The sequence below is a fragment of the Theropithecus gelada genome, chromosome 13 (assembly GCF_003255815.1).
Source record: "Theropithecus gelada isolate Dixy chromosome 13, Tgel_1.0, whole genome shotgun sequence".
Taxonomy (NCBI): Eukaryota; Metazoa; Chordata; class Mammalia; order Primates; family Cercopithecidae; genus Theropithecus; species Theropithecus gelada.
Genome location: NC_037681.1, coordinates 2776183 through 2792331, shown reverse-complemented (window position 1 = coordinate 2792331; position 16149 = coordinate 2776183). Strand labels below are relative to the sequence as shown.

General features: G+C 42.7%; 1 gene segment (V, D, J or C); it reads left to right on the top strand.

The window, feature by feature from the left end:
- Nucleotides 1-305: 305 nt before the first annotated feature.
- Nucleotides 306-808, top strand: LOC112604956. The segment is given in 2 exon segments: nt 306-360; nt 486-808. Coding segments are annotated over 2 exon segments (378 nt in total).
- Nucleotides 809-16149: the final 15341 nt, after the last annotated feature.

Genomic DNA, 16149 nt, shown 5'->3' with positions numbered 1-16149 from the left:
TCCATCGACTCCTGAGGAAAATTTCAAATTGTCAAAAAGAAACCAAAAAATGTTTCTCTTCACAAACTAGTCCCAAGTAGAAACACATTATCTGCAGACAAATTTGTGCTACCCTGGTCTTACCTGGGACACCTGGGGACACTGAGCCACTGCTGAGTTACTGACATGAGCCAGCCCCTCAGCTGTGCCCAGCCTGCCCCATCCCCTGCTCATTTGCATGTTCCCAGAGCACATCCTCCTGCCCTGAGACTTATTAATAGGCTGGTCACACTTCATGCAGGAACCAGATCCAATCAGGACACAGCATGGACATGAGGGTCCCCACTCAGCTCCTGGGGCTCCTTCTGCTCTGGCTCCCAGGTAAGAAAGGAGAACACTAGCAGTTTACTCAGCCCAGGGTTCTAAGTACTGCTTTATAATTCAGGGAAACTCTCTTACAACATGATTAATTTTGTGGATATTTGTTTTTATGTTTCCAATCTCAGGTGCCAGATGTGACATCCAGATGAACCAGTCTCCATCCTCCTTGTCTGCATCTGTAGGAGACACAGTCACCATCACTTGTCGGGCGAGTCAGGGCATTAGCAATAATTTAGCCTGGTATCAGCAGAAACCAGGGAAAGTCCCTCAGCTCCTGATCTATTATGCATCCAGTTTGGCAAGTGGGATCCCATCAAGGTTCAGTGGCAGTGGATCTGGGACAGAATTCACTCTCACCATCAGCAGCCTGCAGCCTGAAGATTTTGCAGCTTATTACTGTGTACAGCATAATAGTTTACCTCCCACAGTGTTACAAACCCGAACATAAACCCCCAGGGAAGCAGATGTGTGAGGCTGGGCTGCCTCAGCTGCTCCTCCTGATGCCGCCATGGGCTGAGAGTGTTCCTCAGATGCAGCCACACTCTGATGGTGTTGGTAGAGGGGGACATGAAGTCACTTCTGCACCCTAATTCTTTTCTCTCTCTTAGCCCCAACTGCACAGACATAGCAATATCTCTCCTGATTTCATAAAGACAGAGATCATGAGACCTGAGGAGTCTAGTTTATAGTTTCAGTTGGAATTCAAATAACACAGGAGAAGCCACTATAGGTATTCTAAGCAGGAATAGGCTTAATACAGAGAATTAGAGTAAACTACTGAAGTCTAAATAAAATGTAGAGATGAATCTCTAAGTTCAATGTTTTATTTGCAAAGAAATATTTGCCAAATGGGGCATACAGGAAAACTCAGGCTCAGACTGGTAAACAGTGGTGGAGAAAGTGAATCCTAGAATTATATCAAGTTATCTCAAAAATTGTGGATGAACTGGTTGATGGTTCTTAATCCAAAGAGTTGACATGACAATTGTTTCATTAAATTGGAAGAAATGATAGGAGAAGCATGTGACCATTTAGACTTAGTACAATGCTGGATAAGTTGTCAACACAGGGCGTTAGGGTATGTGCTGGGACCATAGATCTAGCCCATATAAGCAAGAGCAAATAGAATTGATTTTACATATTTTAGAGAGAAAGTGCAGAAAATATGGACCCTAGGGGACCTTCTGGAATGTTTCTATTTATTGCCATCTTCACTGGTAAAACTCAGAGAAGATTTCAACAGTCATCAGGATGAAGTTCTAGGGATCACAGTCATGTGAAGAATTCCCTGCACTTGGATTCCCAGTGAGGCAAAGGGAAGATGAAACACGTAGTGGGATATGGAGGTGTAAACACCAGGGACAGCCTCCTGGTTAGCTTAAACGTTGAAAAGTGTATTTATTTTTTCCCTTTAGTTGTATCACTGAATCATTTGGATCTAAGAAAAGTGATTATGGCTGGTTAGGCAGAAAGGCATTTATTATCATGAATTAAATGGATTGAAAACATTTGGGGAAACTAGAGTGGCAGCTCAGGCAACTCCGAGTACTCCTTTTGCTATTCCTTGACCCTCCCTGCCCCAGTTTTTTCACACTCAAGAAAGCTATTCTCATGTTGATAGGAACTTCGCAAGTGAAGATACTATGCCCACAGGACTCTGGTGCCTGGCTGTGACCCAGACCAGGAAAATGATCATATTTGGGTGAGATCAGGCATTTCCCCTCTTCATCTCCATCCAAAACCACTCGGTAGTGACAGAGCTGATGGGCAGTCAGAGAAAGGGGTCAGATCTCTAGTAGTTGATAGCAGAGCTGCTGTCCTTCTGGGGTCAGTAGTGAGAAGAGCTGCTCTCTTTTCTGCAGGAGACAGCTTGAATGTGGAGTTTCAGGCAGCAGGAGCTCCTCCCCAGCCTGCACCAGCAGTGCCATTCTTGGAATTGTTCCAGAGGCTTTGCCTGGAGCCTGTTCCTTAAGGCTTTTCAACAATTTGTAAGAAATTTAATATCCTCTACTAAATCCTTTCATGCTTCATGTATTTGACATTTGCAACAGGGAATACACACTGTTTACAGTGACATCACTCACAGCCTCCTTTTTTCTGGCTAAATATAATGCTTTCCAGGAGGACCTGCCAGAGGAAGCCAATGTGAACAACAATCCACGTCACCAAAAATGCAAGACAAATAAGCTCGGGAAAGCCACTGGGTTCTCACGTAGCTGCACTGTCCCCTGGTACAAAATGGGAGACTGTAAAACTCTTAGCTCCATCATCAGAGAGATGGTGCAGTGTGACCTTCTGAGCATAGTAAGTCAGTATTTATAGACATTTAAATACCAATACCTTTAACACCAAAATACAGGCAAAAGTAGAAAAGAAGATAAATTAGACTACATAAAAATTTAAAATGTGCATCAAATGACATAATCAACACAGTGAAAATGCAACATGTGGAATAGAACAAAATATTTGTAAATCATATATCTGATACGGGTTAATAGTATCTGTTATATAAAAATAAGTCCTACACGTCAACGTTAAAATAAAATACACGATTAAAACTGCGGAAAGTACATGAACAGTACATTTCTCTAAGCAAGATTCTTTAGAGTTAATTAGCTAACATAGGAAACAATGCTGAATATTATTAATCCTTAGAAAAATAAAAACAAAACCCACCTCACACTTATTAGGATTTTTTTTTTTCCAACAGAGAATGACCAGTCTTGGTGAGAATTTGGGGAACTGGATCTCCTGTGGACACTGTCATGGTGATGTAAATGGCCCATCTGCTGTGGGAAGCCATATGGCCATTCTTCGAAGAATTAAAAATTGAAATATGATATAATTCAGCAATTCCACTTTTGGACATATACTCAAGTAATTGAAAACATTAATTCAAGGAATTATTTGTATACTCATATTCAGAACTGAATTATTCACAATAGCCAAAAGGTAGAAGCAACTCAAATGTTCACAAAGGAGGGAACTGGTCATCCAAATGTGGTATGTACATACAATAGCATATTGTAGCTTTAAAAAGGGAAAATTAGCTTTAAAAGGGGAAATTCTGAAACATACTGCAACATTGATGAAACTAGAGGACATTATACTAAGCGAAATAAGCCAGTCACAAAAAGATGGCTGAGTTACGATTTCACTATGCTATTTGCAGAAAAGGTTCCATTTTATCTTGAATCAACCTAGTCCCCTTGCCTTTCTTGCTTGTAGTTGTCAAGAATAACTGTAGAGTGTTCTGGAAATGTAACAGTCTGAGACAAAGCAAGATTGATGAGAAAACCATTGGCCAGATACAGCAAGATTGACTCCGTTTCTGTCCCTACTGGAAACAGGAATTCATTCAACATTCTAGCCCAGTGTGTCTTGTGATTCTAAGACATAAAACCCAGGGTGGGCTGCATTCCAGGGTCCCTCAGCTGCAGTCCTTGTGGGATATGCATGGTCTAGAGTCAATCAGACCCAGGCAGCTTTCTGCTTTCTCTGGCTGACTCTGTAGGTAGTAATCCACTTCATGTAACTGGTTGTGCATGGGTGTTCTGTCTCACTAGATTTGGGTAAGTTGGCAACCAGTGCACAGCAAATATTCTTGGCAAAATTGGTGCAGTGAGAAGGTTGGATATGAGAGAACCATGGCTTATTGGTGAAGTTGGAGGAAAAATACTCTCCAGTACCTGACCCAGGACAGAGACATCAGCCTGGGGATGCAAGGCGTGGACATGCAGATGGATGTTTAATGCAGAGGAAGCATAAATGGGACATTTGTCTTTCCCCCATTAATATGGATCAGCTGGCTGACTGAATTGAAACAGAAAGAAAGGAATGTGGAAATGGGAATGGGGTACACAATTTCCTAGTTGTTAGACACTTATATGATTGCTCTTGCCTGGGGCCAGATAGCTCAGGACATGGGTACTCAAATGGACCCTGAGTCACCCAAGAGGAAACAAGAAAGATATTCTCAGTAGTCTCTGAAGCATCTGAGAAGAAACCAAAAGGAATAATAAGGGTCTTCGCAGAAAGAAGGCTCACTCTCTAAAGAAGGGACATGGAAAAAGGCCAGGGAAGTCCTATGCAGCGAGTTGGTGTGTTTGTGTGATTAGGCCACACTGCAGACCCACATGTCTTTGAATGGCACAATTAGGAATAGGGCAAGGTCTCCACCAGAGGCTAGTGGCCCTGTATTTCTGTCAAGATAAAAGGAGAAAAGAAAGGAATTAAGACTTTGCTGGGATTTTTGTATGCAGGAATCCACATGACAATATTTCCAGGTCCCCTCAGAAAAGATTAAACTCATGACATCAGAAGGTTTCAGGACAAATGTGGAGCCCGTGGTGAGTATGTGCGTGTGTGCTGATCTGCATGTGGACCATTCCCTTTGGGCCATGTTGGGTGCTGGTGACCATGGTTCTCACTGCTGAGTGCAATAGAGGTATGGACATTTTGCTGCTATGCCACAGAACATCACTGCTCCCTGAGGGGCTATCCCCACTCATAGCTAAGTATTCAAGGCATGACAGAGGGAAATATCCACTCCTGGCTGCCACCTAAGATTCTCAAGTCCCAGAGCGTAATTCAGCCAAAGCAGGACTGCATATTAAATGAAGAGCAGGACACTGCCTAATTAATTTAATAGTTGCGACAAAAAGATTAAAATGTCACAGTGTGCCCTGTCATGATGGAACAACCCAGTTAGGTACAACAAAAATACTCTGGGGGCATGAGGGTCATGGAGACTAACGATGGACTGTTTAACGCCGAATGCCAAGGCCACCTGAACAGGAAACCAAGGAAGTATCCCAGATACAGTTAATCGTTGATGGCCCTGGTGGTACTCGCTAATAAAAAGGAGGCCCAAAAGCTGGTAGGCCTCTGTGGGTACTGGGGGCAGTATAAACATTGCCTGGGTGTTCTTTTGGTCACCTTAGTCAAAATCGTGAACAAAATTGCCATCCTTGAACAGAGCCCTTTGCAACGGCAGCCTTGGAATCTGTTCAACAAGGCATGTCTGAGGCACTTCTTTAAGACCTTTAGATCCTGCTTGCTCAATGGAAATCCAGGTGTCCACTATTTCTATGCATGCTGACTGGAGTCTATGGCAATGCAAAATTGTCACTGGGTGCACCAGACTCAGATTTGGGACACAAAAGTTTCCTGAAGCAGCCACCAGTTGTGCCTCTTTTGAATGGCAACTCCTTGCTTGCTGTAGGAAGCTGATAGGGCCGAGTATCTCAAAGTTAGAGCAACAGGCGTGACGCTCCTACCTTGACTACCCATTCTCACTTTGGTGCCTACAAACACAGTCAATAAAACTGGACAGGCCTAACAGATCCAAATTATTAAATGGAAATAATACAGTCAGAATCAGCCCTAACCAGGATCCCACAGGACCCATGTGCCCCATGAACAAATGGCGAGCTTCGAGAAGGGAACAATTGATGCATAGGGGACAATTTAGTTTCTCCTTTGGCCACATAGAGTCAAAGATTCAGAGACATGTCTATATCAGTATGGCGTGGGGCCCTGATGATTGTACAAAACACATGCCAGTGAGTCCCCTGGGTGTGGCCACCATCCAGCCAGGGGATGGCATCTTTTGACTGACACTGAACATGGACATTCTGCCCAATGGGCCAAACTACATGCAATGACAGTAGCCATGCAGGCTGCCCTTACACTATATTTTGCTCCATTTCCACTAAATCATGGGCCATTGCCAATAACCCAGCCACTTGGTCAGGAAAATAGCAACTGAGTGACTGAACTATTAAAGGATCCCCTGTGTAGGGAAAAGGACTATGGCCATAGTTTGCTTCCTGGACAGCTACATATATGTCACTCAATTAGATGCTGGGGCTCCCATGACCACCCTTAATAGGAATTTATGCCCTGTTTTTGGATATTCCATGAGACTTCACTCTGACCAAGAAACAGCCTCACTGCACAATCAACATGACAATGGGTACATTCTTCTGGAACATAATGGATGTTCCATACAATAACCAACACCCAACACTGCCCACTGTACCTGGAGAAACACCTCAGGTATCCTAGAAATACATGTGGAGGTGATCCTGAAGCAGGCGCAATGGCTGCAGGCAATGGGGCGTCAGAAGCATCCACCTTTCACCTCTTTAGCATCTCACTTTCTTGATCGTGGGATCCTGGACTATGTCACTGCTTTGGGGGTCTTATCCTCCTGCCAGTGGTAGTAACTTTCTTTAGCCCAATGAAATGTTCTCTCACTATGATTTAATAATCTGCACTGAGATTGTGTAAGTCAAGGTACATCATCAATCTGAAAAGATAAACCACTGCCTCCAGTTCAGGGGAAGTTGGTGGGCATATGAAATGTGCTAGCTTTGCTAAGAGGGATGTCTAGGTGATGGGGTAACTGCAAGATAGTTCTCCAATGACCCTTGACTGACTTAGTTCTCTCCACTTTCTTGCTTATTTTAAGAGTTCTCAAGAATAAGTGTAGAATGTGCTGGAATTGTAACATCCTGAAATAGAGAGGAACTGGACAGAACAACCTACCTGTGCGCTATACGAATTTCCTATAGGATAGAGTGTCCTTTAGCACGTTAGCCCTGTGTGTCTTGTTACCCCAGGATATAAAACCCAGAGTGACTGCTTTCCTGGGTTCCTGAGCTGTGGTGCAACGGGGGTGCACACAGTCAACTCCATCAGCTCCACATGGCTTTCCTGTGTCTTGGGGTATTGACCCATTATAAGTGCAAGACTTTTGTGTTCCCTTGCTGCTTCTCTGTAAATGATAAGCCCACTTCAAGTAACTTGCTGTATGGGGTGTTCTTTTCCCTACCCTCAAGTACGTTGGTAACCAGTGCACGGTGAACCTGCTTCAAAGATGTCATTGACATTGAGACATAGCTGGAATGGTGGTTGCTGGCAGAAGGGATAGAGAAAATGAGGGAGTATTATTTAAGGGGTATAGATATTAATTTTTATAAGATGAAAAGATTTCTGGAGATTGTATCAGTAATAATAGCAGAACATGTGAATATACTTAATACCACTGCACTGCACTCTTAAATATGGTTAAGATAGACAATTTTATGTTCTCTGTATTGACTATAGTTAAACAATTAACATCTTTATTATCATATTGTTAGCACAGAAGACATTGCTTTATTTTCTAATTTTCTTGGCAAATGTTCATAAATAATCACTTTGTGATGCTGTTGTTCACAAAGTGTGTGGGTGGGTGTGTGTGTGTGTTGTAGACATGTGGTCTCCCTCTGTTGACCAGGCTGGCATCAAATTCTTGGCCTTACGTGATCCTTCCTCCTTGGTCTCTCAAAGTGCTCATATTACAGGTGTAAGCCCGAGCACCTGGCCATAAGAAAAAATTTATAAGACATTTCATAGGGGACTTCTTCAAAACATATACTCCATTGCAGCCACCTCCAACGCCAACCTTCTAAGCCATATTTCTATACACAAGTGCACTTCTCCGTTTATGACATCACAGTATTAAGTCACAGTATGAAGTCACACAGACACATAGAAAAACAAGGGAAGGAACTGACCCAATTTTATGAGTGGAAATCACTGTAAGGTCCTGGCTTTAATAGGATTTAGGTGTTGCAGCACTTCTCCACTAGCAAAACACCCTCTGATTTCTCTTCCTGGATTGTTTTCTTCAATGTTTTCTAATATTTAATGCTAAAGCTGAGATTAGAAGGTTTTTATCCTGAGTCTAACTGAATGCTATTTCACTCAAAATGTATTGCCTTAAGGAATATAATAATAAATATTGAATAAAGCCTGTTACTACTACCAACAGTCCCTTTAGATCACTTGTTATCATCCTAAATATCATGACTTAGGAAAAGTGTTTGAAAGGGGGTTGAGACAACATTGATCCAGTTTTCAAAATCCTGATACAAGTCAAGCACCCGCAAAAGTCAAGAAAATTGTAAGGAAAACATGGCTCAATGATCATTAGCCATTCTGGTCACTGTTGAGTGAAGATTAAGAAAAAGTCTTAAAAACAAATAGCTGAAGCATTGAGAACTCCCATGAATTCGATGGTGAGAGGCAGCGTTTGATGTAGCAGTGAGTCCGTAGAAACAGCAGAGAAGCAAGACAACAAGAGACAGCAGAGATGGCATTTTGTGAAAAAGATGGACACAGCGATTAGCAAGGGGCAAGACAAATATTGGAGAAATGGCAAGACCGCCATCAGTGAGAGAGGGTGAGACGGTGATCAGCGCTACAGCAATCACAGCTACAGAGTTGCTAACATTGCAGAGCAGTTAACACTAGCCAAAGGCTGTTTTAAGAGCCATCATCTTTCTTGACAGGCGGTGGAGCCGAGCAGATGGGCAAGTGGCCATAGAGCCACTGCTTCATGCAGGCCAGCCACTCCGTGCTCCAGTTCCCCTGTGGGAGCCCAACCCACCCAAGCTGGGGAGCCTGGAGAGATCTTCAGGCAGGCCCCACGTTAGAGACTGCTTGGCACCATTTTGGCTCCTGCACACCTGTAAGTGTCCCCTCTGCCCACCTGCCCTATATCAGATGATCCAGGAAATAAGGCCTTTGGCTAGATAGTCCATTTGAAGTCTCCCATAACACACCTGACTATATCATGAGGGACAGGACTAGCTGGATTTCCTAGGCTGGCTAAGAATCCCTAAACATAACTGGGAAGATGACCGCTTCCACCATTAAACATGGGGCTTGCAACTTAGCTCATACCCAACCAATCAGATAGTAAAGAGAGCTCACTAAAACGCTAATTAGGCAAAAACAAGGGATAAAGAACTAGCCAGTCATCTATTCTCTGAGAGCACAGCGGGAGGGACAATGATCAGGACATAAACCCAGGCATTCGAGCCAGCAACAAGAGCCAGCAACGGCTACCTTCTTTGGATCCCCTCCCTTTGTATGGGAGCTCTATTTCCAGTCTATTTCACCCTATTAAATCTTGCCACTACACTCTTCTGGTCTGTTCTTGTTACGGCTGGAGCTGAGCTTTTGCTCGCCATCCACCATTGCTATTTGCTGCCCTGGCAGACTCTCCGCTGACTTCCATCCCTCTAGATCCAGCAGGGTGTCCACTGTGCTCCTGATCCAGTGAGGCACCCATTGCCACTCCTGATCGGGGTAAAGGCTCACCAATATTCCTGCACGGCTAAGTGCCTGGGTTTGTCCTAATCAAGTTGAACACTAGTCACTGGGTTCCCGGGTTCTCGCCCGTGACCCATGGCTTCTAATAGAGCTATAACACTCACCTCATGGCCCAAGATCCCATTCCTTGGAATCTGTGAGGCCAAGAACCCCAGGTCAGAGAACACGAGGCTTGCCACCATCTTGGAAGTGGCTCGCCTGCCATTTTGGAAGCAGCCCACCACCATCTTGGGAGCTCTGGGAGTAAGGACCCCCAGTAACACTTGTTGCTCTTTCTCTTAGTCATTTTTCCTCTAATGCCAGTTATTTATCCATCAGCCATTTTATCTTATTTCCTGCCCTGATATATATGTTTGGTTTGCAGTTTTGTCTTTGGCTTCCTGATAATTATGTTTGTTTAAGGCAGGACACTTGGTTTTAAGAATTCTCCTGTTCTGTTGACTCTAAGAAGCCAGAGTCACATTGCTCTATGGCCACAACCAGGCCTTTGGGGCTCACTGTTGGCCACCCCACTGAGGCTCCAGAATTTTCTGCATTGTTCAACCTCTGGATACTCCAGGGATTCCTGGCATTTGGTGTGGGGATACTCCTAGACTGATACTCGGGTACTCTGGCTTTTCGGCATTTGGTATTGTTGGCCACTCCCTGAATGCTTCAGGGTTTTCAGCATTGACATTCCTCCTAGGACTGTGGATTGGAGGCTCACCCTACGAGAATCTTGATTTGTCTTTTCTTGGTTTCTGCCCTAAAGTTATCATTTTCCATAATGGTATTTTGTTTTCTTTTTGTTACTTTATTTACACTTTTTCTTCTACACTTTACTTAATAACAATGCTGCTTTAAGGCCGGGCGTAGTGGCTGACGCCTGTAATCCCAGCAGTTTTGGAGGCTGAGGTGGACGGATCATTTTAGGTCAGGAGTTCAAAACCAGCCTGGCCAAAACGGTGAAACGTTTCTCTACTAAAAATACGAAAAAAAAATATGAGCCAGACGTGGTTACAAGCACATGTAATCTCAGCTACTTGGGTGGCTGAGGCATGAGAATCACTTGAACCCAGGAGGTGAAGGTTGCAGTGAGCCAAGATCCCGCCACTGCACTCAAGACTGGGTGACAGAGTGACACCCTGCCTCCAAAAATAATAATAATAAATAAAAATTAAAAAAAATCAAAATACTACTTTAGTCATATTTTGTCCACTAAGAAATGCTTACAATCTTCTTTCATAACGTCTTACTACCTCTGCTTACACCTCCTAGGCAGTAAGTGGAAATCTGAGATGAGAACAATGAAGGCCCAGTCACCTTCCCTCTTCTTAGACTTAGACAAACTTCTGTGTCCAGGAGAAATCCTTGTTAGACATGGGGACAATGGCGAGCATCACAGAGGACTTGCCACTATGGTGTCTATTAGGCTATTGGAGCAAATTCAAATTCAGTTTTGAGAAAAAGAAACTCATTTTCAATCACAATACTGCTTGGGTTCAACACAAATTGGAAAACCAAGAGACTTGTCTTAAATATGTTTCCATACATTTTAATGCTATTTTACAATTAGACCTATTCTGTAAAAAAGAAGAAAAATGGTCTCTTGTGTACATGCTTTTATGGCCCTTTACTCCCTCCTGTTATTTGCAGGCACCAGGAAGCCACACCTGGAGGATTCCCTCCTTGCTGTTCACCCTAGATGGCCTACAAGGCCTCCTCAGAGTTTCCTCTATCCCCCAGTTCTCAGGGAGGTCTAACCAGTTCTCTAAGATAGGATTTAACCTTAAGGTAATAAAGAAACCGCCCCGACCCCCACCACCTTATCCAACTCGCCCCAGCCTATGCTCCTTGCTATGAAACCTTAAACCCTTATGAGCCACTCTTAAACATGGTCTCTAAGGTTTACAACAGTAGGGACAGGACAAAAGAGGTGGAGATAATAAAAAGAAATGGCCACAAGCACAATTGTTAGCAACTGCTTTAAAACCCTGCCACCCCAGGGTTGCCCATCCCAAGAAAGTGTTACAAGCTCAGTGCCTAGGATGCCCACATGAGAGCCTCCAATGTATCAGCCCTTCAGTCAGAATCAGTGTGCCTACTATTAATATAAGCAAAAGGGATATTGGAAATAAGAACGTCTTAAGCGTCCCTGGTGGGAGAGGAATTGGCTCCCCGTCAATACCAGAACTAACCTTCTTTCACTAGTCCCAACTAGGTGCCTTGCTCTAGTAAAGTTGATACAGCTCCGATGACTGAAGGAATATCAGGGTCCTGTGTCTCACGACGATTTAGATAAAATGACACCAACACACGTGCAGTGGTTTTAAAGAGTGGAGAGTTTAACAGGCAAGAAAGAAGGAAGAAGCTTCCCTACACAGAGACAGAGGAAGGGGCCTCCAAGCAGAGACAGGAAACCCCAAGTGTGGTGGAAAACAGCCAGTTATATGGAGAGGCTGGAGGAGGTGGTGTCTGATTTGCATAGGGCCCAGGGGATTGTTTTGACCAGGTATGTCATTCACATAGCTGCAAAAAGCTGACCCTCCCACGCTAGCCTTTTAATATGCAAATGTAGGACACAGTGATGTTCTACACACATTGGGATTTGCAGGGGTGGCCACGTGGCCAGTCATAGTGGGGACAAGGAGAAGACTGCAGGCATGTTTGGGTGGACCCAGTTTCTAATGGCCTGTATTTGCATATCAAAGCTTGCCTACCCGGCTCTAAGAGCTGGGACTTTCCTTCCAGAAAAGAAACATTTCTGCAGCTGCTTTAAAAAAAAATGTTCCAAGGACCCCTTTTCCTCTCTATCTGCCTAAAATAATTTCTTAATAACTCCTGTAACAAAATTATCAGGCATCCCATACCCTTAACCTGATGGATAGCTTTTGTACTGGCGGACAAGTGGCCAGTTGAACATCTTTCTGGTGTCTCCACTGCTGAGTGAGCTCTCTAGTAAAGCTCCAGATAATTCTGGGGTCTCCCTTTGAGCAACATGGCCCACCCCCTTCCTTCCTTATTTCATATTTTGGTATCCCTTTCCCTACCTCTTTCTGTCTTTCATACCTATTGGGGCAAAGTTTAGCCAGGTAGACAAGTCTTGGTTTTGTAAATAACTTGGATCCAGCTGTTTTGTGTAAGTCACTTAGTTTGTGAGGTATGTTTTGTGTCTACCATGCTATCAAATTGGCTTATAAATAAAAGACAACTCATAAATTAAACAAATAAGTCTAGTTTATACCTGTTAGTTTGAAGACAATGTTGTCTTTTCTAAAATTTAACTTTAAGATTTGTACTAAGGCAAGCCACTAATGTTAGTAGGTTTTAAATGCTTAAAATGACTTTAACTAGTGAGCTTTCTGTTTAGTTAAAATCATAAAATTGTAGAATGGTTTTCATCTATAGAATGCCAATGAAGCAGCCGCCTTCTCTGGGGTAAATACCAAGGTTCTTGTTCTCACGGCCAAGGAGATCAAGGTCACGGACACACACACACAGAGTTTGGAGCAAGAGTTTAATAGCAAAAAGAAAAGAATAGCCCTCCATCACAGAGAGTGGTCTCTAGCAGGCTGCCAAGTTGTAGTAAAAATGTCAGGGTTTGTATGAATAGGCTAGCGAGGAGGAGTGCCTTATCTTCCCAAGGCCTGAAGATTTAGCTGGGACCAGTTGTTCTATCTGTAGAGAGCAGAGTTGTCTATTAGCTTTTACTCTTAGCCTGTGTTTCTTTGTTTTGCTTATCTGGGAGGATGAGTTTCTGTGTCTGTTTCCAGACATCTTCTTGTAGCTCTAGGCTTTCCCCTAGTCTGCTTTTAGCTTCCCTATCTTAGTGTGCCTAGAGGGAAAGGAATACGCTTATTAAGGTCTCCCATTTTACAGAGGTCCATTGTATAAGTATGAAGTTTGGTGATTACCCAGGAGACTCCCCCACTTTCCTTCTGTGCCCCAGCTGTCTAATCTGTGTTTTACAGCCTGAACTTTCAGGCTGCCTTTTGTTGGAAAAGAAATGATTTCTTTGAGCTGCATGACATTAGAAAGAGGGTTATTTTTGAGCTACTTTCCATTAGAAGGAAAGTTCGCTGCTGGGGCTCGCTTTACCCTAACTGTCCATCTAAATAATTTCTTTCTGCTTCCTATAACACCAGTGTCTAGTGGACAGCTTATAATTTCTTGCTTCCTAGGTATATATCAAATGTGTCAAACAAATGCGATCTTTATTGGAAAAATAATTTTTGTCTAAATTGGAAGTTATTAAAAGAGAGGTTCAAAATATGAGGAAACCAGTAAATAAAGAGAGATATGAAGAGAGTTTTAGGTGGAAAATGTATGTTTTTTCAGGGAGGGATATAAAGAAAGAGTAGCTTTGTGTGAAAAAGGATCTTGCATGAAAAATTCTCGTCCTAGAGTGAAATGACTAATTAAGAAAGGTATAGTATAGGTGAAGTTACAAAGCTCCAGCATGTTATAGGGAGCCTGTGTAAGTCAAGGTAAGGTTTGTGAATGGGAATTTATGAAAGAAATTTTGTGCGTGATTAAACCTGCTATAATTGAAGAAAAATTGTTTGTGGTAGACTTTCTAGAAAATGGTCTGCATATTGAAAATGGATTTTTTTTAATTATTGATTTGCTAAATTATAGAAATTTTGTTTTTGAGGCTGGATGCAGTGGCTTGTTCCTATAATTCAGGTACTTTGGGAGATCGAAGGGGGTGGATCACTTGAGGTCAGGAGTTCAAGACCAGCCTGACCAAAATGGTAAAACCCCATCCTTACTACAAATACAAAAATTAGCCAGAAGCAGTGATACATACCTGTAATCCCAACTAAGCTATTTGGGAGGCTGAGGCAGGAGAATGACTGGAACCTGGGAGGTGGAGGTTGCAGTGAGCCAGGATTGCCCCACTGCACTCCAGCCTGGGTGATAGAGTGAGACTCCATCTCAAAAAAAAAAAAGAAAAGAAAATTTTGATTTTGATACAATAATGAGATTCTTTTAAAACTTCTGAGATTGGTGTCTTAGAGTTTCAACTGTTGTGTTTTGCTGCTTTTAACTTTTCTCCCTCTAAAAAGACCTCGGATAGTTGCTATCTCCTTTAGCTCCTTCATCAGCTTCTGTGACTTTTTCACCTCCAATTCTGACTGTTGTTGCAGCCTTGATGCTAAAGTGTTTTGTCCTAGAGGTCTGTGGAAGCAATGTTTTCCCCCAATATAGTATTATTCTATGTACTTAATGTTTCTTAACATATGTAACCTTATTTGGGTCTTTACTTTTTTATTTTTATACTGCTTTAAAATATTAGTTTTTCTTTGAGATGGAGTCTTGCTCTATCAACCAGGCTGGAGTACAGTGGTGTGATCTTGGCTTACTGCAACCTCTGCCTCCTGGGTTCAAGTGATTCTCCTGCCTCAGCCTCCCAAATAGCTGGGACAACAGGCACCCGCCACCACACCAGGTTAATTTTTTGTATTTTTAGTAGAGATAGGGTTACACCATGTTAGCCAGAGTAGTCTCGATCTCCTGACCTCTTGATCTACCCACTTAAGGACTAATGAGTGCCTTCCCACCTCCATTCTGTCTGGCCTAGAATATTTAATTGGCTATAGATTTTTTTATTCCAAGCCCCTTGTCCAAAGGAACTACCAAAGAAACCTTAAAAAGTCTAATTCAGGCCATGGTGGGAAATAGGGAGTCAGACACACCTCGCTCTGCCACATTTGAAATGTAGGTCAGATTCAAAAGACCTTTTAAAATGATGAAAATAAAATAGTGCCCTTTTCCACAAAAGAAAAAAAATAACTTCTTTGTTCAACCAGAAGACTTAGCCTTACTAAAAACTTAAAAAGAAGAAACTGGCTGGGTGCTCATGCCTAAAATCGCAGCCCTTTGGGAGGCTGAGGTGGGTGGATCACTTGAGGCCAGGAATTTGAAACCAGCCTTGCCAACATAGTGAAACCACATCTCTACTAAAATTACAAAAAATTAGCTGGGCATGGTGGTGCATTTCTGTAATCCCAGCTATTCGGGAGGATGGGACATGAAAATAGCTTGAAACTGGGAGACAGAAGTTGCAGTGAACCCAGCCGAGATTGCGCCACTGGACTCCAGCCTGGGCAACAGAGCGAGGCTCTATCTTTAAAAAAAAAAAAAAAAAAGGATCCCCCAAGAATTAATTATAACAAGAATAAAGGGGCCCTTATCAGATATTCTTTATTAATCCAACTACTGTTAGGCTTCAGGAAGTCACTAGTTGGGTACAGCTATCCAGCTGTTTCTTATGAGGTCCTGCAGGCATAAAAGGTGGACACCACAACCTCCAATTATAAAACATAGAAAACTTAAGGCTGGTGTTTTGCAAACACATAGATTAATAATGTGGTTCTGTGGATGGACATAGGTGCATTAATTTTTCTCGCTCTTCAAATTATAATTTTCTTGTTTAACCTCCTAGTAAAGTTTATATCTTCTAAATTTCATGTAAAGATGATACGATCTGTCACAAGTCTTCCAATTTATTCTGTCTTTTAACCCCACAAATGAAAGCATCCTCCCATTGGGCCCCTTAGTTCGGGTATCAGAGATTTTTTACTCCTCAAATGCTAGGGAAGGCCTGCACCCATAAGTCAGCAGGAAGCACTTACAGAA